Source organism: Arabidopsis lyrata, assembly GCF_000004255.2.
Source record: "Arabidopsis lyrata subsp. lyrata unplaced genomic scaffold ARALYscaffold_6, whole genome shotgun sequence".
Taxonomy (NCBI): domain Eukaryota; kingdom Viridiplantae; phylum Streptophyta; class Magnoliopsida; order Brassicales; family Brassicaceae; genus Arabidopsis; species Arabidopsis lyrata.
This window is the reverse complement of record NW_003302550.1, coordinates 4,696,174-4,718,760: the sequence shown is the minus strand read 5'-3', so window position 1 is coordinate 4,718,760 and position 22,587 is coordinate 4,696,174. Positions and strand designations below refer to the sequence as shown.

Below are 22,587 nucleotides of genomic sequence, written 5' to 3'. Positions count from 1 at the left end.
TTGGACTCTCGGCTCTTGTTGAGTCCTTGATTTTACGTAATTACTTAAATATTTTCTATTAAATCAAGTCGAATATCAACTAATGTTCAATTACATAAATAACCCTAATAAGTGAATATTTGATATAATTTACATTTTATAAAATTAATAAAATTCGTAAACACGAAAAAATAAGAAAACCTAAAAAAAAATGGATCGATTGTAACATTTTTTAAAATTAATAATATTCGTAAACACGAAAAAATAAGAAAACCTAAAAAAAAATGGATCGATTGTAATTTACGTACCAATTTAGAAGATGTTCATCGTACCTCATCATCATGTTCTTCGTCGCATGTAAACTTTTTAATATACATACCAGACTTGAAAACCTAAAATATAGCATATAACCAGAGAGAATCGACAATTTAGTGATAGAACATCATCTTTTGATCGAATCTGACATGATGGAAAGACGACTCTTAATTAATATCTTGTCCATGCCAAGTCTTCAAACCATCATATTGAATTATTGATGCTATCCTGCACCATAGAGTTCAAGCTAATAAAAGAGGGTGTTCTTTAAAATTACCTTGAATTATCTGATTGGATCATGCACGAATAATGAATATAGACTCGATGAAAGTGTATTAACCTCCATTGATCGTAATGAAAAACGTGGGATTTCGTAGAAGGAGACGGAAAATGGTCGTGTGTCTTCCTTTTTTTTTCTTTTTTTTTTCGTTTTGTTTTCCGTTTTTTTTTGTTTTTTTCTTTCTTTCCCAACCAATCGTTTGTGATAATTATGAGTTAAAAATTAAATTTTCCTTTTTTGATAAGTAGATATTGGCAAAAAATATCAAAACAATCCTACGTATATTCTTTAAATCTGATTCATATCTCTAATAAAATTTTATTTTTTAAATATTTTATGTCGATAATGACGGAAAATCTAAACAAATGTAAGATATAGTAGTAAATCTAAATCGTTATGTTATTATTCCATCTTTATCTTAAAATAAAATGAAACGTTACTTAAAATTAATATGTATAATATTGAATAAGACAATTTTAAATTATTAATTTTTATGATATAGATTCGCTTCTTAAAAAATATATAAATCTTCCTTTTTTTGTTGTAGATATTACACCGCCTCTTAATTTTATATAAATACCTGGATTGGTAGTCACCTTTAGATCACAACTAACCCTTGTTTTTTTTTCTTTTGTAATTTATTTATGGCTCGATTTTTATAAAAATATTAATGTTGTTTACATTACGTATGATTGCAGGATGAATTTGCATACACAAGTAGGTTTGTAGAGAGAAAGACGTGAAATATTACGGCTCACAATCGGTCTGATTTCAAAGTAGACCACTCAGGTACGGTGGCACCGGCGATGAGGTTTGCGGTCGGATTCATTACTTGGATGGACCGCCCCAAAAAACGTGACCAACATCAACGGTAACGGATGGACCGCCCCAGAAAACGTGACCAGCATCAACGGTAACGTTAATGGCACTCTTTGTCTTCTTTAAGATTAGTGTATGATTAGGGTTTATGTGTGAATTGAAATTTTTGTTTTTTTAATGTGGCGTTTGTAGCTTGGATGTAGCGGTTAGGGTTGCAAAACGGTGGTGGAAGTGAATCGTATCCCGAACGACCGATTGTATATATATTACTTAAGAACGGTGTCTGCGGGTACGGGTCGAGACCCACAAAACTCGAGTTGGTAATCAACCCTCTCTTTCTCTCTGCTTTGATAAAGTGTCTGTCTTTCTTTTTTTCTTCTTCCTATGTGTTTTTATTTTATTTTGATGGAGTATTTTTGTTAATAGGTGAAAAGTAGTTTATTAGATATCGCTGAAACAGAATCTATGATTTCATTTGTTCGGAAGCTCTCACTGATGTTTTTTTTTTCTCTGCTTTAGAACGTCTAAAAAGCAATCGTTTTGGAATTGGTTTCACTTTGGTGATTTGAGGAGTGTTTGAGTAAGAAGATTGATTCTTAATATTATGTTTTTCCATGGCAATAGGTATATGCCAATGATGGAGCTTGGTGTGTCGAGTAACATGTTTGATATCAAGAAGAACGCTTTGAAGAAGCTGTCTAAGCAACAGGTGAAAAGTTGCATTTCAATACTCTCTTCGTCTTTCGTTTCATTCTCATGCGTTCAATCTCTTTCGTTTTAACTCACAAACTAAGTCTTTCTATGTTCAGAGTGCTTATCGAATCAAGCTTTTATCGTCGTACAAGGAAATGGTGAGTGTGACAATGCTAAATCTTGTAAATTTGGGAAATTTATTCTCTTGTAATTTGGAATCTATAAAGAAAACTTTAGAAAAATGCAGGTAGCCGTTGTTGTTGAGATGGTAAATGCAAGCAGATCTCTGAGATGTTATACCAAGCTAGGTACCGAGTCACTTGTATAGTTCTCTTGCTCTAAGGAAGATTCAAGTGATGCTGGAGTTTGTGGTGGCATCCCTGTATTTAATTTTTGGAATGTCTCTACATTTGGTAAGACCCAAAAACAAAAGTTCAATAGTTGATTCTCATGTGTGGTCTCTAAGGTTTGGTACTTGCCATATTGATATGATCACAAAGAAGATGGCTGAGGAGTTTGTGGAGATGTTCATACGCGAAGTAATGATAAAGGTACTGTCTATTCCTAAGTCCTGCATATATCTTGGACTCTAGATCAACTTTTGATCATTTTCTGAAAATTAACAGGGATTGCTCATAATGGAACTTATCTCTTTAAGCACTGAAGTTCCTCAACCCATCAACAACAGTTGGTTAGATGAGCTTTACCATGGGGAATTTATCACATCTCACCAAATGTTCTTTCTATTCCATGGAAGTAGCTGAGCCAGTTCTCCCTAGAGTGAAAGAAAATAATTTCGGTATTTCTTCTATATCACATACCAACCAGCCAACCGTAGAAATTTTGCAGGTAGGTGAGTTTTGATTCAGCACAAGTAAAATAGTCCGTTAACATTGTATCGTAAAACTTCAAATAGTTTTTGTTTGGAAGCTCTCATTGATGTTTTTAGTTTCACTTTTTAGGTCTTGTATGTCAATTCTCATAATATAAGCTGCAGAGTTTCTATAGATAATGGTACAGCACGTGTGTCAGGTACTCATTGATGCACTTTGGTTTTAACTTTCATCAACAATACTATAATTAGTGTATAAAATTCTCACTTTGATTACTTTCTTTGAGATAGCATTTTATGGACCAGGAACATGTAAATTTGGTTCTTCTTGCAAGTATCACCATCATATACAGGGAGAAGGAGGAGGATGAGGAGATTCTATTACTCCTATCTCATTAAGTTATTCCATTATTCCCGTTTTGCTTAATATCTCTTTGGTCTCGGTTTTTATCATTTTATTGTTGGTTCATGTCTAGGCTCTTTTTTTTTTGGTTTTCTATGTTTAATATAGTTAATTTGAAATTGGCCTTCGTTTTTGCAAATTTGGGCAGAATTTGAAGCGGAGGAAACTGATCGCAACTTTAGCGGCAAAATAGGTTACGTGAGCATGTTTCTAAAATATATATTTTGGTCTTTAACTACTCCAGGTTGGATCCTGGATTGGAGAAGGCGGCCTCTTTGCTGTTGTAAATACTCTTGTCTGCGACAAACTTGAATAAATCAAGTTTCTTAGCTGGACCCGAGAGAGATTTAAAGGTATGTTTCTATTTCCTTCTTTAGATGGAATTTACTCATATACTTGGATTTACTTTCGACATATCTGATATCTGGATTTCCTTTGTTTTTGGTTGTGATTGTTGATGGTATATTGACTAAGAACTAACATTCATATGTGCATGATTAAAAAAAAAAGAAAGAAGATCATGAACTACACTTGGAGAACATTGAAGCTCTTCGAGAAATGCATGGCTAAGATAGAACAGTAATTGTTTGGTACTGTACCAACTAGCGGAAGATGTGGCAGTGAGACAGGACTGCAAGAAGTGCTTGAATCAGGAGGAAGGTAAGGTAATGAAGATGGTTAACATAAGAAGTTTGAGACATTGAGATATTGGCTTGGGCTTCAAGATGAAGAAGAGAGCGATCGTGAGATGGTTTGGTGAAGGAAGACGAGAAGCATGTTTCAAAGCGGATGTTCTTAACCGTCATTGAGATAGAGAGTGGTGGGTAATATTGGACTTCTTATAAAAACAATTTTAAGAAATGTTGGCAAAAGTGTGTCAAAGTGTCCATCTCCCATAGAAAAAATGGTTTGTGTAAAGGTGGAGAACTTGGTTTGTTCCTGGAGGAGACAGTGATGACTTGATATGTTAAGAGTTGATATCGGCGAACCAGAACATAGCTTTCACGATGGTGTAGGTGGAGCACGTTGGTGTACTGTAAAGAGACGAGCACGTTTCGTTGTGTATTATTTGTCAACGATTTTTATCTACCCGTGTAATACGAATGGGAAAGCAAGTACCAACCGACTAATCGACACCAACTAAATTTATATATCTAAAGGTGAAATTTCTATTAACTTATACTATAGAATATCCAAATTCATACGAAATATGTTCTTTCAGTTCAATTCAGTCATAGATTATTATTTTGATTCCTTGATTATCAAGAAACAAATGACTGAAGGCGTCTGGTGCTGACAAGTTTATTTTTACATATTTATTTTAATATCCAGTTTATATATTATGGACCTTTGTTGCAACGTAATGATTAGGTTTTTGTTTGTGGATTATTGTTTGATCCATTAAAGTACAGGTTTGATTATTAGTTTAGCTCACTAATCATTATTGTGAACAATAAGGTCGGATTGTTTTATGGTTCTTGAATTAGTTTACATTTTTGACGTAACATTCTCTCTATTTCCAAATTCAAAATGAAAGAATAAGAGTGTTTCTTTGAATTTGAAAAAATGTTATTCATTTTTTCATATTTGAAAGTGCACTTTTTAAAATTATAATGATATTTTGACTTTTACTATTTTGAAAAGCATTCAAAATACACCCTAATTCGTTTTCAGCTTATTGTTTGAAAAACTTAACAACATATATTTTTAATACATATTGTTTGTTTTTAGTATTATAATGAAAAGTAAACCGTATGTGTGCTGAAAGTTGCAGGAATGCGGAGTCGTTTTGTGTTAAGGATCACAAAAATTTATAGTTATTAAGCACATTTTGCACTTTTGCAACGGAGTCTCGGAATCTCAAGTGCAAAATGTGTGATCCTTGCCAGCAAAAAAATACCACATCCTCCAAAACTCTAGACATGTAGGGTTGAACAGAACCTGATTGCATATACGTGCAGTAGTTCTCCTTAAGACACCTAATCAAACCAAAATAACATATTTAAAACAAACATTTGAAAATTACACAACATATACACAATTACATATTAATATATGTAGGTCAACACCTTGAGAATACTCTAATTTTGCGAATCAAATCACACAGACGATGATATGACCATTACATTTTTCTAACGATAAGCCAAAATTTATAGAAGACGAATTAATTTTTAATGATTAATGACAAAACTACCTCGAAACAAAAGAACACGTCTGGTTTATTATCCTGCTTCCTGAAAGAATTTCAAAATTCAATTATAACAGTTTATATTCTTTAAACTAATATTTTTCATAGATAAAGCATAGATAAAACCAAATTCCACACATGGGGAGAGCTTACAGAGGAGCAGGAGGTGATCCCGAGACTCCGTTGCAAAAATGCAAAGAAAACACTCATCAGATTGAATTTATTCCCAAGAAGCCTGTCTTTGATGAATGGACAATTATTTAAGTGTCTCAAGAGAGGAAGAGCGTCAGGTCCAAGAAAATAGCTTAGCCCAAGAGCAAAACAACTTTTGTCGAGAATAAAGCCTAGAAAAAAACAAATTTCACACCTCGGAAGCGCTCACAGAGGAACATGAGATGATTTCGAGACTCCATTGCAAAAGTGCATAGACAACATTCATCAGATTGAATTTATCCCCACGAAACCAGTTTTTAACGAGTGGTCTATTTTTTAAGTGACTAACCCACATATTAAAAACATGCTTGAACACATCACCTTTGAACCAAACTAAGGCAATGTGGAGAAAAAATCATGACACACAACATCAACCAAAATCCAGTTTTTTATTGCATTTTTTTATGCAACTATCATTATTTTAATAATATATCTATTGTTTAAATATATCATTTTTCTCATTTATGTTTCTATTATATATATTATGATTAAACACTATTAATTGTTCATTACTAATAATGGTATTAAAATCCCTACAACCCCGCGCCGGGCGCGGGGACCGCTCCTAGTATATATATATATATATATATGTCAACAAGAATTTTTTAAATAATAATTTTAAGAAAAGTAAAATTTCCAAATAAACTATTACAGAGAAAAAACCCACCTCAAATAGGTACCGAACTGTCATTATTAGTGTAAGGAAAGCTTAAAGTCCATTAGTAATAATATAATTTAACGATCATGGATAAGGATTGCTATTAGTGCATTGCATGAATTAATTAAATATTCATAACTCGTAAGCACAAATGTCCGATTTGAAATAAGCATTTTTTTTTTTTGCAGTGTTCAATAATTTTAAAATAAGAAAGCATTGAGGTTTCCCTGCTCGCCTTTTATTGTCTCCACTTACTTTTCAATTGACCAATATTTGTTTTTTGCAGTCATTCCAATATGTTTCTTGTGTTCATACAAAAGTAAGCTAATATGGACCAAGACGCGTTTATAGTTGCTAAAAGCTCATGTTTTCTAGAACATAGAAGAGGTATTATCGACTCCAACATGTTCATTTTTTCACCAACTCTTATATTTTTCAAAGTTTTACTTTCTATGTTTCATTTTTTGACCCCTTAATTCTCGCTTCTCACTTCTATAAAGTCAAAAGGCTTGCTATAACATAATATCGTCGTATATATATATATATATATCTATACTATAAAAAGAGAAATATAAATGAAAATGGGTCGGGTTAAAATCAGAAAATTGACCCGAAATTCTGAAATCGGATCTTTGAAATTTTTTTGGAATATAAATTCGAATAAATAATGAAAAATCGAAATAAAATCAAATATTTATGGAAATAAAATAAAATCTTATTGTACTTATGGTAACTAATAATAAAAGCATATTCCGAACAATATTATACATTAATTACGTATAGTAAATTTGTTCATATATTTTTGGGACTAATTCCATAACAATCAATGTTTTTGTCATGAATTTCGCTCATTTTAGCCAATTATCATTAATTGAAAGATATTTTATTTGCTTCTAAAGATTTCTAGAAAATTTATCACAAATAACACATCTGTTTTATAAATTAAATTGATATTTTTATTTTGGTCGTGTAAATTAAATAGATATTTTTATTTTGGTCGTGTAAATTAAATAGATATGAAATCCATGTAACTAATTTTAATTTAATCTAAATTTAATTAGATTAAATCAAAATTATGATATTTTCATACCTATAGCTTACCAAAGAAGTTTAATTTTTAATTTATAAAGATTTATTGAATATGATTTTAGAATTATTCAACAAGATGATAAGTATTTATTAAATTTTGTGAATCATGAAAAATAATAACTAATTTTTAATCATTATATTTCATCTTTCAATCTCTCATCTAACAAATAAGATACATATTCTATTATTCTTATGTCCAAACTTCATTTTGTTGTATGACTAAATAATATTCCCATTAGAACTGTCAAAGCGAGTTGATTCGTTCCGTTGAGTCCGTTTTGCGATAGACAAAAAATATTTTCACTTGTGTTAGTCGGTCCGCACAACCCGCGGGTAGCATATATGAAATACAAACCCGTCCCACGAATGTATGCGGATTTGCGGGATTGTCCATGGATTTTGTTTAAATAATTTTAAAGTAACCAAAATTTAAAATACTACTAAAATAAATATAGAAATAAAAATACTATTAAAAGTTTGTTTAAATTACCACATGTTGAATAAATTATAATTTTATCAATAAATACTAATATGCGGGCTGATCCGCCAACCCGCGGATGAAAACCGATTAAACTAATGACCCACTGCGAATTAATCCATGTGGTCCACTTATTTGCGGGTTTAATATATTTTCCTAAATCTGCCCCATAGTGAGATGATGTGGGCTCGACCCGCGGTTTTTGACCTATTTTGACTGCTCTAATTCCCATGAATCGTCTAATTTTAGAATTTTAAAACACAAAATTCTATTTTGTAAATCATAATTAATATGATGGGTATATTTATAAACAATTTTACATTTTCATTACAATTCGTTATTATGAATATTTATAAGTATACTACACGATTCGTTCTACTAAAAAACACACACAATATTAAACGAAAAGTATGTAAACCAATATTCTCCCGCGGTGGACCGCGGGTCCGATCCTAGTCTATACTAGTATAATCGCAGCACTTTTTGTGACGGGTGGGTAAAAAAGCTTTCGGGTATATCGGATATCCGACCCATTTTAAAAATTTCTTCACAAAAAATTTGTTGGGTCGGGTTATATTTAACCCAACTCATACATCGGATATTCTATATTTAATAATGGGAGACTCACAAAAATGCTCCTTTTTCAATACCCCTTTTCGAAAATGCCCCCTTTGGCTGTCTATTTTTTAAAATACCCCTTTTATGTACAAAATGACTAAATTACCCTTCTTTTAATAAAAGATATCGCAAATATATAAGAAAAAATAACAAAATTAGGTCCACAAAATACAAAATATTTTTTGGCGGGAAAAGTGATCCCTCAATTTTTCCCGCCAAAACACTTGTAAAAACTTGTAAAACCTTTAAAATACCTTGTAAAATTTTCCCGTAAACTTTTTTCCCGCCAAAAAATTTTCCCGCCTAAAAATTTTTTTTGCGGGAAAAGTGATTCCGCAATTTTTTTGGCGGGAAAAATTTACAAGGTATTTTAAAGGTTTTTTACAGGGTATTTATAAGGTTTTACAATGTATTTTAAAAGGTTTTACAACGTATTTATAAGGTATTTATAAGATATTATAAGATTTTATAAGATTTTACAAGCTATTTTATAAGGTTTTACAAGTTATAAGGTTTTACAAGTTTTATAAGTACCTTGTAAAACCTTTTAAAATACATTGTAAAACCTTACAAAATACTTGTAAATACTTCGTAAAACCTTTAAAATAAATTTTTCCTGCCAAAAATTTTCTCGCCAAAAAAATTTCGCCAAAAAAATTGCGGAATCACTTTTCCCGCAAAAAAAAATTTTTGGCGGGAAAAAATTTTACCGGAAAAATTTTACAAGGTATTTTAAAGGTTTTTTACAAGTGTTTTGTGGACCTAATTTTGTTTCAAATAAGGGTAAAATGGTCATTAAAAATTAAAAGAGGGCAAACTTAAAAATGGACTCTCAAAGGGGGCATTTTTGAAAAGGGGTATTGAAAAAGGGGCATTTTTAACAATTTCTCTTTAATAATTTAGATTTTTAGAAGATTTGATTAAGATTTATAATTATGATTCTCCTATCATCTTTGTTTGATTTGTTTTTAACTGTTTTGAATCATCATATAATACATAAAGTAAAAAAAAAAACAATTTTTTTTTCTGCATATACTGTGATTCGAAATTTTAAAAACGGACATATATTATCCAATTGACGAAAATGTGTGTTCAACGTTCTACATCGATTAAAATATTTAGACAATGATTCAGAATCATATCATAAATAAGAACATTAATAAAATAAATGAGTTTTTTGGCGGGATGGGTTTGGCGGGACGGGTTTTTGAATCAACAATAATAAAAAGATTAAAATATCATTAATCCGCCGCTTCAATACGGATATAATCCTTTTTTTTTTAATACAAATCACAGGACGGGTTAAGAAATTACGGAACGGGCTATATTTCGGAAATGATTTATATGGCGGACGAATTTGGATCAATATTTATATACCGCTTTAATACGGGTTAAATTCTCAGTTTATTAATAATTATCTCGTGGACTCGTGGTATACCGTTACTTAATAACAATTGTAAACTATAATATAAATAAATATGTTATAAGGAGATACAATTTATAAAATATTTTTATACTAACTTTAAAATTAAATCATCCCGCGGTGTACTGCGGATTAAAATCTAGTATATCTATATATATATATATATAGCAAATATGGAAGAACCTCTATGGTCAAAATAAAACAAAAAGATTGTGGTATTAAATTGTGATTTTTCTCAAAAGAATCATTCAGCTTTAAATGATTACCAAAAATTACAGAATATTGAGACCAGGGATATTTTTCTATAACAATATTTTTGACTGCATATAATATAATTCCATGAATTCGCATCAAAAATGGTAAAGAATCATTTTCATATCTAGATTTTTTCCAAAAGGTTATTGATAGCAAATATGAAAGGGATTATTGTCAAAAATGCCATTTTTTAGGAAAAACTTACGAAAATGCCATTTTTTGAATAGTTTACGGATTTTGCCATTTTTTAACACTTAAAAATATACGTATTTTGTGATTTTTTTTGCAAAAATACGTACTTTATACCAAATACTAAACCCTAAGAACAAATGGAACCGACTAAACCCAAACATAACGAGTGAAACGCATGTTTAATCATATTTTTGGAACCTGAAAAATGGCAAAATCTATAAACTATTCAAAAATGGCAAAATCCACAAATGCCACTATAAAAAAGGGCAAAATCTATAATTAATTCAATATGAAATAATCATTATGGTCAAAGAAACAGATTGGGGTATTAAATTTAGTTTTTTTCTCAACACAGATTCATATAAAAATAGCTTTTTGTGAAGAACTAAAGCTATATAGGACGTCTATTCTTCTTAATAGAAATAGAACTACAAATATTCATATATAATGGGTATCACAAAAAACCCAATCACTTTTTTTCTTGTAATAATATTGACAATTTCGTTATCCAACTACAATGTTTTAGCCGCTACTGGTATGATGTTTTTTACAAATAAAGTTTTCTTCTATCTTATTATTACGTAACTATTTTTGATAATTTTAAGACCAATAGTGAATATTTTACTTTTTTCAAAATATAGAATCGAGAATAGCCTATATATAAAATATGTGTGGGTATCATATTTTATATATACATGTTTTAAGAATTTTTTTAAAAAGTGTGTAGAGCTACCAAAATGCTAAACATATCCTTTTGTTATGTGACGTTTTTTGTTGTATGTGTAGGACCACCGAAATGTTTTGGCAAGTGTGCTATAGGATACTATGAAGATCATGAATGCATCAGTGACTGTATAGAGAGAGGATACCATTATGGAGGTTGTGTTCCTAATGAAAGATCTGGAAAATGTTGTTGCACTAGAGCATAAAAATCGATCATTTTCTTATAATTGGTGATTTAAGCGACAAATTATGTTTTTATTAACTTTTCTGTTGTTGGTTCTCAATTAAATGGGGTGCTAAGTTCATCGAAATAAAACTTAATTTACTTTGGTATTGCTTTTAAAATATAATTACTCAATAAAATAGAATCGAATATATTATTTGTTATGTCATTTCAATTTTCCATCCCTTTCTACTAAATAACGCGTCCAAATCTTTTTTATCTATATTATACTGCACCGTTTAATTTAATGTGTTTTACATCCTCCAACTACGAAATTCTACGATATAGAATCTGGATGGTTTAAAATGGCACTAAGAATCACAAATTCACAATATATATATATATATATATTATTAATAATACCCAACAATCCAAATGGGTTTGGGCCAAGGCCTACACAAAAATGATAAACAATTACAAAAAAGACAAATCGGTAAACTCGCCGAAAAAATCAAAATGGCTCGAAACCTGTTGATCATCGGCTGCAGAGACACCAAAATATTAGATCCAGCAAAAACAAGAACCACAGCTTCGCAGCCGCCTCGAAGGAGGTAGAACAAAGACGAAAGTTTTCGGATCCCGATCGCACTCTCTTCCTCCGACGCACCAATCCCGCCACAGATCTTCCAGAAAGTTAGCACCTCCGACAACCGGTTCTACGACGATGAATCCCAACCAAGCAATCCGACGTACCTGGAATTAACCCCAAACTTCTTGATCCGAACTTTTCCGATTTATCTGAACCAATATGTTTCGATCCGAGCTAGTGGATACCAAAAGCGGCAGATCCATAAGGCGGTGGCTCAAACCAAGCCTCTGAACCCAAAACCCGCACCAGCCATCTAAGCTTTGAGCCACCGGAACTACCGCTAACCACCTCGCCAAACAACGCAACCCACCAAACCTCATCAACTTCCGCCGTGGTCGTAGCGAACGGAGCGACGGCTGAGCTTGAGGATCTTCAAAGAAATCACAGCGTCCTCAACCGTGACCCACCGCAGCAAAGCTCCTCCACCGCCAATCCAAAGCCACAACTACATCGATGAGAAGACACCACACCGCCGCCGACGGAGAAGCATATTGACTCAGTCATGCACCATCTCCGTCGTCGTACTTTCTTTATCCTACTAAATAATTGTAACTCTTTTAAAATAATTATTGTTCAATTAATTATAAATAATTATCGTTCAATCTGACCCAGGTTAAATATTAAAAAACCAAATTTGTAAGACCATTGGCTAAGTTGACCTCAGCTAAGATGGTTAAAGTGTTCATTATATTTGTTTTTTAATGAAATGTTAAATTTATTGAAGATAAATAGGAGTTTATGTATAAAAGTGAAGATGAAGTGTTCATTATTGACCCTCTGTCATGAGTTCAAGTCCATTTTATGACACTTTTAATTGATTTTTTTTAATTTTATGTTCAATTTGTAGCTTTTGTTCTCCATTTAATTTTCTTTACTTTTTTTTGGTGATTTTTAATTTTCTTTACTTTCCTTGTTAGCTTTAATATAAATAAATTAAAATAAAATAATTGTATCAAGCTGGAACTATAATATCATCAAAGTCCATTTTTGAAAAGATTATCATCTAATTTCTAAAGTATGGAAGTCTCTTTTTTTTTTTTTTTTTTTTTTTTGCTAAGATTGTAAATATCATATAAATGAAGAAGAGGCATTACAAAAGAGTATTACCTAAAAGAAGAGTAGCCGAGGCAAAAAAATAAAACAAGGCTACAATAGATTAGGAAAAATTTGAAAAACTATCGGAACCAAAGAAGCATTAGGTCTCGCCATCGCTTCTTTCGCCGTCTTGAAGTGATGATGTTGCGCAGTTCCCGGTCAAGCATCTTGAAGATAATGGTAGGAGGAAGCCGCTTGTCATTGAAGAGCACATTGTTCCGTTGACGCCAAACATTGTAGATAATAGCTTGAGTCGCAACCTTGTGTAGCAAAGAAGGGGCAGCAGCAGAAGACTGTCTTGTCCAAGAGAGGAGCTCAGGCCAAGAAATGTATCCTAATATATATATATATATATATATATATATATATATATATATATATATATATTTAATTTGATTCCTGAGATTTCTAAGTTCAACATTAATTTTTTGATTCTTGTATTGGTTCTTCTAGGTATCGTCGTAACTGTTTTAATCATGGCTGGAGTGTGTTGGTGCAAGCAGCATTTCTGGGGACGAAGGTTGTACCAATTCAAGAATGGGTACTCGAGTTAGCGGAACTCTGAATCGTAAGCTCGTAGTCGTAGCTATGCATTGTTTGCCTTTCCTTTTTTTTTCTTCCCTTCTTTTTCTACTGTTTTTCTTTGTCCTCTGTTTCAAACTACCTGAAACAGAGTGACTATCCTTCTTAGCAGGCTCGACCCTTCACACAGTTTAGTGAAACATTTGTATTGGACCTCAAATTTTCGAGGCCCATTTTGTGGATCATCGTCTCATATGGATCGTATCCCTCTGATTCCAAGCGGACCCAGGTTCGGTTGGCGTGATGGGGATTTCGATGGGCTTCTTGACGGATCTCTGGGCACAAACAAGAGATTGCAGGATTTTGAATCTTCTTCTTATGGTATTTTTGCCCTTCTACTTCCTATTTGAGCTCTAAACTGCAGCAATTAACTGTATTGACGACTAGTTGAGTTTAAATTTGAAAAATGAAAAAATCCACCCAAATTTACATTGATAAATATACATATTACATTGCCCAAAAAATAAAAAATAAATATATTTACATATAATAGCCATATAGGCTCAATGGGCAACAATGCCCTTCAAAATAGGCCCAAAAGATCGTCACAGCGAATATCAAAAATCAAACAATTCATAGATTAAACCCATTTTATATGTATCTCCTACACTTGGTTTCTGATTTTACAATCACACCATTTGTATCACAACTATCTATAGAAGATGAAGACCTCTGATGTCTCCTTTGATCTTTTACCAGATCCCAGCTGCTGATCCGTTAACATCGTCAAGCCGCTTCATCATCCAATCAATGATATCACGACCGACTTCCTCACGCTCAGGTTCAAAGAGAAGATCGTGTAAGAAACCGTCATAGAGTTTGATGTCTTTGAAAACTGATGCAGCCTGATTATACAAGTCTTGTGAAGCTAGTGGATCAGTGACTTTGTCCTCTGTACCATGGAGAACAAAGAAAGGCACTGTAACAGATTTGAAGTTCCGGGTCAAGTAAGCTGTTATGCGAAGAATCTCATGCCCTGTTCGGACCCTAATTGGACCAGTGTAGACTAACGGATCAGAGTATTTGGCTAAGAGAGCTTCAGGGTCTCTTGAGACCGGAATGCCTCTCTTGTTTGCTCCTTTGAATTGGAACCTTGGTGCGACCAATGAGAAGATTGGAGCTATTGCCTACAATGAAACATATAAGTTAATGGATAACCTACTAAATTCTCCAGCCGAGAATGAGAAAACCATCTAACTTAAATACTGCAAAGAAGACGACGACTTACCCCAACAATGGGATGAGCGGGTTTGACACGAAGTGCAGGCGATGTTAGGACAATACCGGCTAACATATCTTCGATAGAGGGAGATGAAGCTGCCTATATAATACAAAGTATACCATAAATCAGGACACTCTAAACAATGAAATCCTGAAGAGAGCTTCAAAGGTACCTTCAAAACCACAGCTCCACCGGTAGAATGACCAAAGAGGAAACACGGAACCCCCGGATTCTCAGACCTAATCTTTTCCAAGAAAGCTTCCTATAGATTTCAAATCAAGACACCAAATCACCAGAGATCAGCAACTTCAAATGGAACATTTCTCTAGTTTCATCTCCAAAAAGTAATGTTTATAAGATTGTGAACTTACAGTGTCGGAAACAACATAATCAAGAGAAGGAACATAACCATGCAAACCATCACTCCCACCGTGACCTAATTACAGTTATGGACCAAACATATTGCCACCTGTTCAGACCCACAGTTTCAGAACAAATATGAAAACGAAAAGAAAACAAAACAAGCTTGTCTTCATACCAATCCAGTCCATTGCGTATACACCTAAATTACTAGAGTTCAACTGCTTGGCGAATTGAGAATATCTTCCACTGCAAATTAATAACAATTCACAGATTCATTTAGGGATTCATCGAAATACAGAGACCAAAAAAAAAAAGAAAAAGATTGATTTTTTTCACCTGTGTTCATTCAATCCATGGATAATAATCAAAATCCCCCTGAAGAGACAGACAAATTCAAAATTGATAGATAAACAACTTAATCGGAGAATTCTAATTTGTGCATGCAAAAATCGAAAGGCTTACCTAAGTTCGCCGGAAATAGGCAACCACGACCGAGAGAATAAAGCGTTACCACGACGGCCATAAAACAACGAACAAGAGATCTCTCCATCTCCGGCCATCTCAACGCCTTCTGCTAACGAACGACGTCTAGCCGTATCTTCCTCCTCCAGCTTCCACGCCATCTTCCGCCTCCATCGCCTCGAAGGAGCCGGAACAGCCTCCTCCTCCGGCGATGAAAGAGGCGAGACACGGCGACGAGGACGGAGACGAAGAATAAGGAGAAGAGAAAGGACGAGAGAGAGAACGAAGACAAGACACTTCCTTAGCGTTCTCAAGATAAATATTATCCGATTGCTCGCGCCTGATGTCAATTGTTCCATATCCGCCGGAGTTGACGCCATCGCCGGAAAAATCAAAAACACAAATCGTAAAAATAAAAATTGAAGAAGAAAACGTGTAACAGAGAAAATGTCAGAAAAATTGGGGGAAATGGTGGGACTCCATTTATAGGGGTGAATACTTCAATGAGTTAAAAGACGACAAAAAAAAAAAAGAAGTTTTCATTAATCTGATGCAGTGACGGAGGATCGTGTGAGTGACTACGTGGCTATATTTCATTGGTTGTTGAACTAACGAGATCATGTAGTAATGTTGTTGAGCGGTCAAGTCATAAATTTGGACGGTGCAGATACGGTGTTTCTGCGAGAGTTCGGTCGGGAACCGTTGATGAGTTGGAGATATGGTCCGTTACTTACGACATTAATGATTTTAATTAATTTACTCGCGACTCGGCTCAAAAACCGCGTTTTGAGAAACTGAATTATTTTTTATTTTTTGGTTATATTAAAAATTAAATATTATACCATTTTATTTCGTTACATAAATTTGTATGCCTAATATGATTAGTTAGATTTAGACACATTCTTATATTTTATTATACGAATCTTCATATGATCGTGTATTTATTATACTTATACTATATGTAAACAAAATAAAACGATAGAGACGAAAGTGTAGAAACAAGCCGAGCCAAGGGATTAATCAATCATTAATTAATGACTTAATTGGGATTTTGGAACATGTTGACCAGGCTCTGCCTAGTGGCATCACCTTTACCAAGTGTATGATTTTCTTGTTCATTAACTCTTAATCACACGTCTTTTATAGAAAACGATGCTTTTATCACATACTAGTACTTATTAGTTGTTGCTTTCACTACATATTAATTTTGGACTGTTTGCGGAAATTAAATGGCAGGTAAAACTGTAAAAGATATGATACACACGATATTTGGGAACGTAGTCGCCGCACGATCCATCATTAATTCATATCATATGAATTCGTATCCATGTGTAGAGTATTATTGTGACTTTTTTTGTGTTCGAATTTGATGTTAATTTTAGTCCACACATGGACATAGGAAGTACATAAGAGACGTAGGAGTTCCGACAAGTCTTAAAAGTCTATGAAAACGAAAGGCATTAAATTTAAAAGTCAGAAATTGAGATTTCATTACCATCCTATTCAAGAATTCTTTGTCGAAATTCAAGCCCCATAAAATTTCAACAGAATCTTCTCTCTCTATAGCACTAAAATATAATCTGTCCTTTTTCTCTGGCGAGACTCACCAAAAATGCCCACTATAAGAGAATAATAAACATACGAATGTGATAGTCCGATGGTGCGTTGATGTGTTGTGTTCATAACTTCATACTGCTCTTGCAGGAGAAGCCAGATAGTCGTATATCAGTTAACTCGTTTTCTCCAGCTATGATCCGTTTATATAGTCGAGCAGAAGCCGATCAAGCTCAAAATGTTGACACAATAGTTTCTGCAACATCAACAATTAGGGATTTCATCAAAACCTCTATGCAGCCATTGAAAAACCTGCTTTTTAGCTAGTCATGTAGAAGCATGTAAACCTTGGTTATGGGTAAAGAAGGTGCAGCGTCAACATAAAAGTCTGGGAACCGAGAAACTTCGACACCCTTTTCAAACAATATGTATGTGGGAAGCTGAGACATTCCACCTATATACGAATACACTACATCAGTTGCTTTCACCCCAGAGGCTAATTGTGTTTTTGAGTTTGAGAAAAACTGCAAATAAATGAGTTCGTGAAGGACTGTTACCCGCAAGAGATATTCCAAACTTTGCCGCAGTATTAGGGAAAAGTCCAAGATCGACAGTTCCAAAAGACAAAAGATTGTTCGAGTACCTGAAGAAATGGAAGATGAGGTGAGCGTGTATCTTTAGACAAACAGTTAAACTGGGGTCTTTTCTTTACACAAAGCTTACGTGATGGAGAGCTCAGGAAAGCAACGGCTAGAACGAACACACTTGGATGAACTACATGCAAAGAATTCTATCTGCAAAAGGTGTGAAAGCACATCATCATAAAAATAGCTACAACAGTACCCTTTGGAGCCAATTTTCAGTTAAATATATTGTTTCACTAATTAAGATGTTGCTTGTTGCATATCAGTTCTGTTTCTTAATTGGTTTAACACCGAACCAAAAAAAAAAAAAAAAAATTGATGTCACAATAGTAAGGGGAATGAATCTAGCTTCATAGACATAATGCCTTACCGGAATCTGAGTGGAAAAGCTATGCAATAAAATCATTTCATTACCCAAAAACTACTCCTTGGTTTATCAAATATTAAAATGTATCATCAAAAATCACAACCTCACTAATTTGGAAAGGTCAACAACATTATCAAGTAAAAGATAAAGCCAAGTTGCCACGTACCAACCAGTATTTTGTTGTGCTCCCATCTGATAACAAATCCTCCAATTGCATAGGTGTAAGCTTCTTCGCAGTTCCTACAAAAACACACAACTTTCGATTCCAAGAATTCCAGAAAAGCAAGAACTTGAAGAATCTTCCCATACCTAGTTTACTAAATGCTGGTTGTTGAGCTAATAGATATGTAACTGTAAAAGGAAACATTCAAATAAAACTTAGAAAGATTGAAGCGTTTAGATCAATCAACATTCAAATCTGCATCTCCCATATAGAAATTGAACTCACCTGAAAATATGACACTAAACCAGATCGCCACTCGATAATCCATAACCAATGAAACCGCAATGAGAAAGATCTGGGCAAATAAAATGAGTATCTTAGCATAGAGTGACAGAAAAATAAATTTTGATTCGGAATCTGAAATCTGCTAGAGTTACCTTAGCATAGAGTAAACTATCCGCAACGAAAGCTTCCCATGTTTCTTCCCTCACCATCTACAAAGCGAAATCGATAAAGCAGGAAGCAAAGAAGTAAGAGATTTAAGCAAAATTTCAAACCTTAATGGCGGAAAACATAAGAAACGCTAGAAATGCTTGGATTTCTCTGTCGAAGAGTCGATGAGAAGTGTACGGTGCGGCGGAGCTACGAATCGGAAGGTAAGAGAAGAAGGCCATGAAATGGAGGAAATAGTAAGGATCTGATACGATCCGATTCATTCCTTCGATTACTCCTTCGCGCTTCTTCTCCATTTTTGCTATCTCCGACGAATCTCCGTGTTGAAGAGCTGCGAATTTGGCTGATTGTCTGAGGCTCTGAGCCTCTGATGTAACAGTTTGTTTGAAAACACAGCAGACGTCACGTCGTTTTACATATTAAGAAACGGCAAGGCGTTTATATACTTGATACAGAATTTTGGACATGTTTTGGCTCAATAATCACATTGCATAGGCATTTTTCATTTTAATTGTTTTGGCTCAATAATCACATTGCATAGGCATTTTTCATTTTAATAAGGAATCAAAATTTGAATAACACAATTAGGAAGAAAAAAAGCTAGGCAATAATCGAATACTAAAAACCATAACTTGGGAACACCAATGACATAGACAAGAGACTGTTATTGTTCAATCTTTTCATGTGTTGAACATGGAAGTTCCAAAAGAAATTGTGTTGCTTAATTGTATGTAATGAAAGAAGAGGTGTTTTATCATCCTGAAAACAGAAAACTGATCTGAGTGACTGAATTAGACCACCAAAGCTAAAATGCGGAGAATCTGATCTCAAAACGAATCCATTTTCTTCGAGTCTGGTCTCGTTATCGAGGCACGCTTAAGCCAAGCTCTGCAAAAAAAAACATGAGAGACCAAAATACATTAGCACATGTGGCATCAACACATACTTCTTTCAGTTGTTTCCAATCAATACTACAAGAAGTTTAAAGAAGAAAAGATCAAGAAAGAGTAACACCAACATGGTATCTTTAATCTTCAAGCCAATACAAAAAATTTTATGCCAAAACAATTCTTTCAAAAGCAAGAACCTATATGTGACCAAAGAATCTATCTCCCTGCAAACACTAATAATAGTACACTAAACAATATTTCTGAAAACCGCAATAGTCTTAGCGAAATTGCACAATTTTGAAATGAATGGCAAAGCAAGATCAAACCAAAAGTCAGATATCTATGAGACTATGACAACTCTCTGAATTCAGCGTCAATACTCAATTTTGCAAAGATGGGTATCAAAGTTTAACAGAACTATCCAATCAAAGCAATTTCCAGACTATATACCACTGCTACAGATTCTTAAATATGAGAATCAAAGCTCTGATTTGATACCAAGAGTAAACAACATGTAAGTTCAAAGCAATGCAAAGATCAAAGAGTTAAAAAAAAAAGATTGCTTACAGATATACTAAACACAAAACATTTGGAAGAATATCAAACTCCTGGATTCGCACTGCAGAGCATACCCTGAGCTAATGACCTAGAATTCTGTGAATCGATACCGAGGCATGAAGTCAATCTAGCTGAAGCCACCGCACTATACAATGGAAGCAACGATTGAAGCGAACCCAGCTGAGCAATTGGCCTATCAAAAGTCAAAATCAAAACAAAAACAAACCCTTTACGAATTACATCAATCGGGAACTCACGAATACGAATTCCAACTCAAATTTGCTTTACCTCGAAAGTCCAGGCGAAGGAGGGACGCCGAGGAATGATGAAGCCGATTTGGGACGAAGAGAGGGCTTGTTCATTGCAGATCTAAACACAGACAACGCTGGTTTTGACAAAGATCGACATCGAGAAGCCATTTTGTCGGATAAACGAAACGAATGTGAAGCTGAGATTTTGATTTCTAGGTTAACTACGAGCAAAAAAGAGAGAGGGGTTTTTTCGAGGTTTAACCAAAAACGACGACGTTATCAAACAAAAGTCAATGACAAAGAAACGGCAGGATGTGCTACAGTTCTACCAAAACACCACACGACGTCTAAAATAGTTTCATTTTTTGATCAATTAAACTTTACCTTCCGTGTAACGCCGACTTTGTGATCTCCTACACGTCGCCGTTATTCCACACGTGTGCCAACGTTTCATACAAAGAATCTCCACATAAATACATGACGTGTATGTATAAGTAACTGTACCTATATACTTAACATGAATACATATCTCGCATAATCTTCAACTGCCGTAACGGAATTCTTAAAAACAATAATGGAATCTGTCGGATCCAATCAAATATCTCCGTTCGTCAGTAACCGTGACCAACGGCATTTCTTTGCTCAACCGGTTGCAGATAGGATACTTCGAGCTCTCCGTCACCGGATCCGTCTTCTCCACCGTCCAAATGCCGGAACTTTTCACGTTCTCGGTGCAACGTGTAACGTCTACACCGTGACGCTAATGGCCACACCTACTTGCACTTGTCCCGACCGTAAGAAGCCGTGCAAACACATCTTGTTTGTCTTAATTCGAGTTCTTGGAATTCCTCTCGACGACAAGTGTCTCAGGCAACGGAGACTCCGGCCATGTCTACTCTTCCGTCTCTTCTCTGCCCCGACACGGCCTGACTGCCTCGCCAGTTTCCGCCTCCAGCAACGGTTTCTTCAGCTTTTCTCAGCCGCCACTTCTCAACCCGGCTATACTACTAATGCATCCTCCACCAGTAAAATGGTAGTCTTCTACAATATTTGTTGAAAAAATTTGGCTAAGTCGTTTTACATGATAGTATATCTAAACAAATATATATGTTCTTTTTGTTTTTACATCACTTAACAAACATATAGAAATCTAAATCGTTTACATATAATTTATATGGTTACTTTTTTTTGCTTACCCTAAAATAATCATGTTTAACTCAAGTTTTACTTTACTTTTAGGTAGATATAACAATATCTTACATGCATATATCATTTGTTATCTTGAATAGGAAAATGAGGCGGACGAAGAGCCGGCAACATGTCCAATATGTCTAGACGATATTGACGCCACAAAAAACGTAAACGGTGAAAATGGTGGAGGTGAGGAGAAGGAAATCGTGGTGGTGAAGTGCAGAGTCTGCAAGAACAAGGTTCATGAAGAATGCATGCTGGCGTGGAGGAGGAGTCGTGGACGGCGGCCGGGCATCTGCGTGGTATGTCGTGCACGGTGGCCAGCCAATAGATCTAGTAAAAATCCTAATGTTGGTGGTAATTACGAGAACTGCCATGGTAATTGTTACTTGAATCTAGCTCCTTACGTTGATGAGGAAGTGGAGGATGGGGTTGGCACGAGCCAACGGCCATGTTGAGGAAGTTAAAGGATTTAGTGTTATGTGATTGTTTAATTGTTAATACTAGTATAATTGTAAACAAGATGATGTACATTTAACAACAACAATATTAAATTAACAAAACAAAAAAAAAAACCGATGATGCCGAGGATTTAATTTCTCTTAGGGAAACACAGAAATTCGCAACTTCCGATGCTTGGATCATGTGGCGGAGGAGACTGCGGGACGCAAACGCTGACACTGAAATTATATACATCAAACTTCGAATTTGTATATTATACATTCATTGTTTTGAGAGCTCTCTAAACAATTTCTTGGATTGTACGTGTAAGTTACCACGTTCATGAAATATACAGTACTAATCAGGTCTAGTGGTCAACAA

At 34.3% G+C, this 22,587-nt stretch overlaps 4 protein-coding genes and 1 long non-coding RNA gene across 6 annotated transcripts; 1 reads left to right on the top strand and 4 right to left on the bottom strand.

The window, feature by feature from the left end:
- Window positions 1–5,105: 5,105 nt before the first annotated feature.
- LOC110227257 lies at window positions 5,106–6,022 on the bottom strand. Its single transcript, XR_002331034.1, has 3 exons — window positions 5,663–6,022; window positions 5,516–5,555; window positions 5,106–5,300 (listed from the first exon to the last, which is right to left on the bottom strand). It is a non-coding gene; the product is annotated as an uncharacterized LOC110227257 (long non-coding RNA).
- Window positions 6,023–14,106: 8,084 nt separating this feature from the next.
- On the bottom strand, window positions 14,107–16,421 carry LOC9307554 (monoacylglycerol lipase). Its single transcript, XM_021021344.1, has 7 exons — window positions 15,695–16,421; window positions 15,569–15,607; window positions 15,408–15,478; window positions 15,241–15,305; window positions 15,042–15,131; window positions 14,876–14,968; window positions 14,107–14,774 (listed from the first exon to the last, which is right to left on the bottom strand). The coding sequence occupies exons 1-7, from the start codon at window positions 16,072–16,074 to the stop codon at window positions 14,340–14,342; spliced, it is 1,173 nt and encodes a 390-aa protein (XP_020877003.1). The 5' UTR covers window positions 16,075–16,421; the 3' UTR covers window positions 14,107–14,339.
- A 630-nt stretch (window positions 16,422–17,051) lies between these two features.
- LOC9307553 (thioredoxin-related transmembrane protein 2) lies at window positions 17,052–19,244 on the bottom strand. The gene is made up of 9 exons (XM_021021345.1): window positions 18,980–19,244; window positions 18,860–18,916; window positions 18,708–18,777; window positions 18,569–18,610; window positions 18,426–18,499; window positions 17,972–18,042; window positions 17,806–17,891; window positions 17,596–17,702; window positions 17,052–17,504 (listed from the first exon to the last, which is right to left on the bottom strand). The coding sequence occupies exons 1-9, from the start codon at window positions 19,169–19,171 to the stop codon at window positions 17,442–17,444; spliced, it is 762 nt and encodes a 253-aa protein (XP_020877004.1). The 5' UTR covers window positions 19,172–19,244; the 3' UTR covers window positions 17,052–17,441.
- A 232-nt stretch (window positions 19,245–19,476) lies between these two features.
- LOC9309594 lies at window positions 19,477–20,824 on the bottom strand. 2 transcript variants are annotated; one of them, XM_002871436.2, is made up of 3 exons: window positions 20,612–20,824; window positions 20,333–20,516; window positions 19,477–19,763 (listed from the first exon to the last, which is right to left on the bottom strand). In XM_002871436.2, the coding sequence occupies exons 1-2, from the start codon at window positions 20,740–20,742 to the stop codon at window positions 20,366–20,368; spliced, it is 282 nt and encodes a 93-aa protein (XP_002871482.1). In that variant the 5' UTR covers window positions 20,743–20,824; the 3' UTR covers window positions 19,477–19,763; window positions 20,333–20,365. The 2 variants fall into 2 exon arrangements, with proteins under 2 accessions (XP_002871482.1, XP_020877002.1); XM_021021343.1 differs by having other exon boundaries at window positions 20,398–20,516.
- A 111-nt stretch (window positions 20,825–20,935) lies between these two features.
- Window positions 20,936–22,570, top strand: LOC9309593 (mitogen-activated protein kinase kinase kinase 1). Its single transcript, XM_002873479.2, has 2 exons — window positions 20,936–21,607; window positions 21,864–22,570. The coding sequence occupies exons 1-2, from the start codon at window positions 21,149–21,151 to the stop codon at window positions 22,221–22,223; spliced, it is 819 nt and encodes a 272-aa protein (XP_002873525.1). The 5' UTR covers window positions 20,936–21,148; the 3' UTR covers window positions 22,224–22,570.
- The last annotated feature ends 17 nt before the right edge of the window (window positions 22,571–22,587 follow it).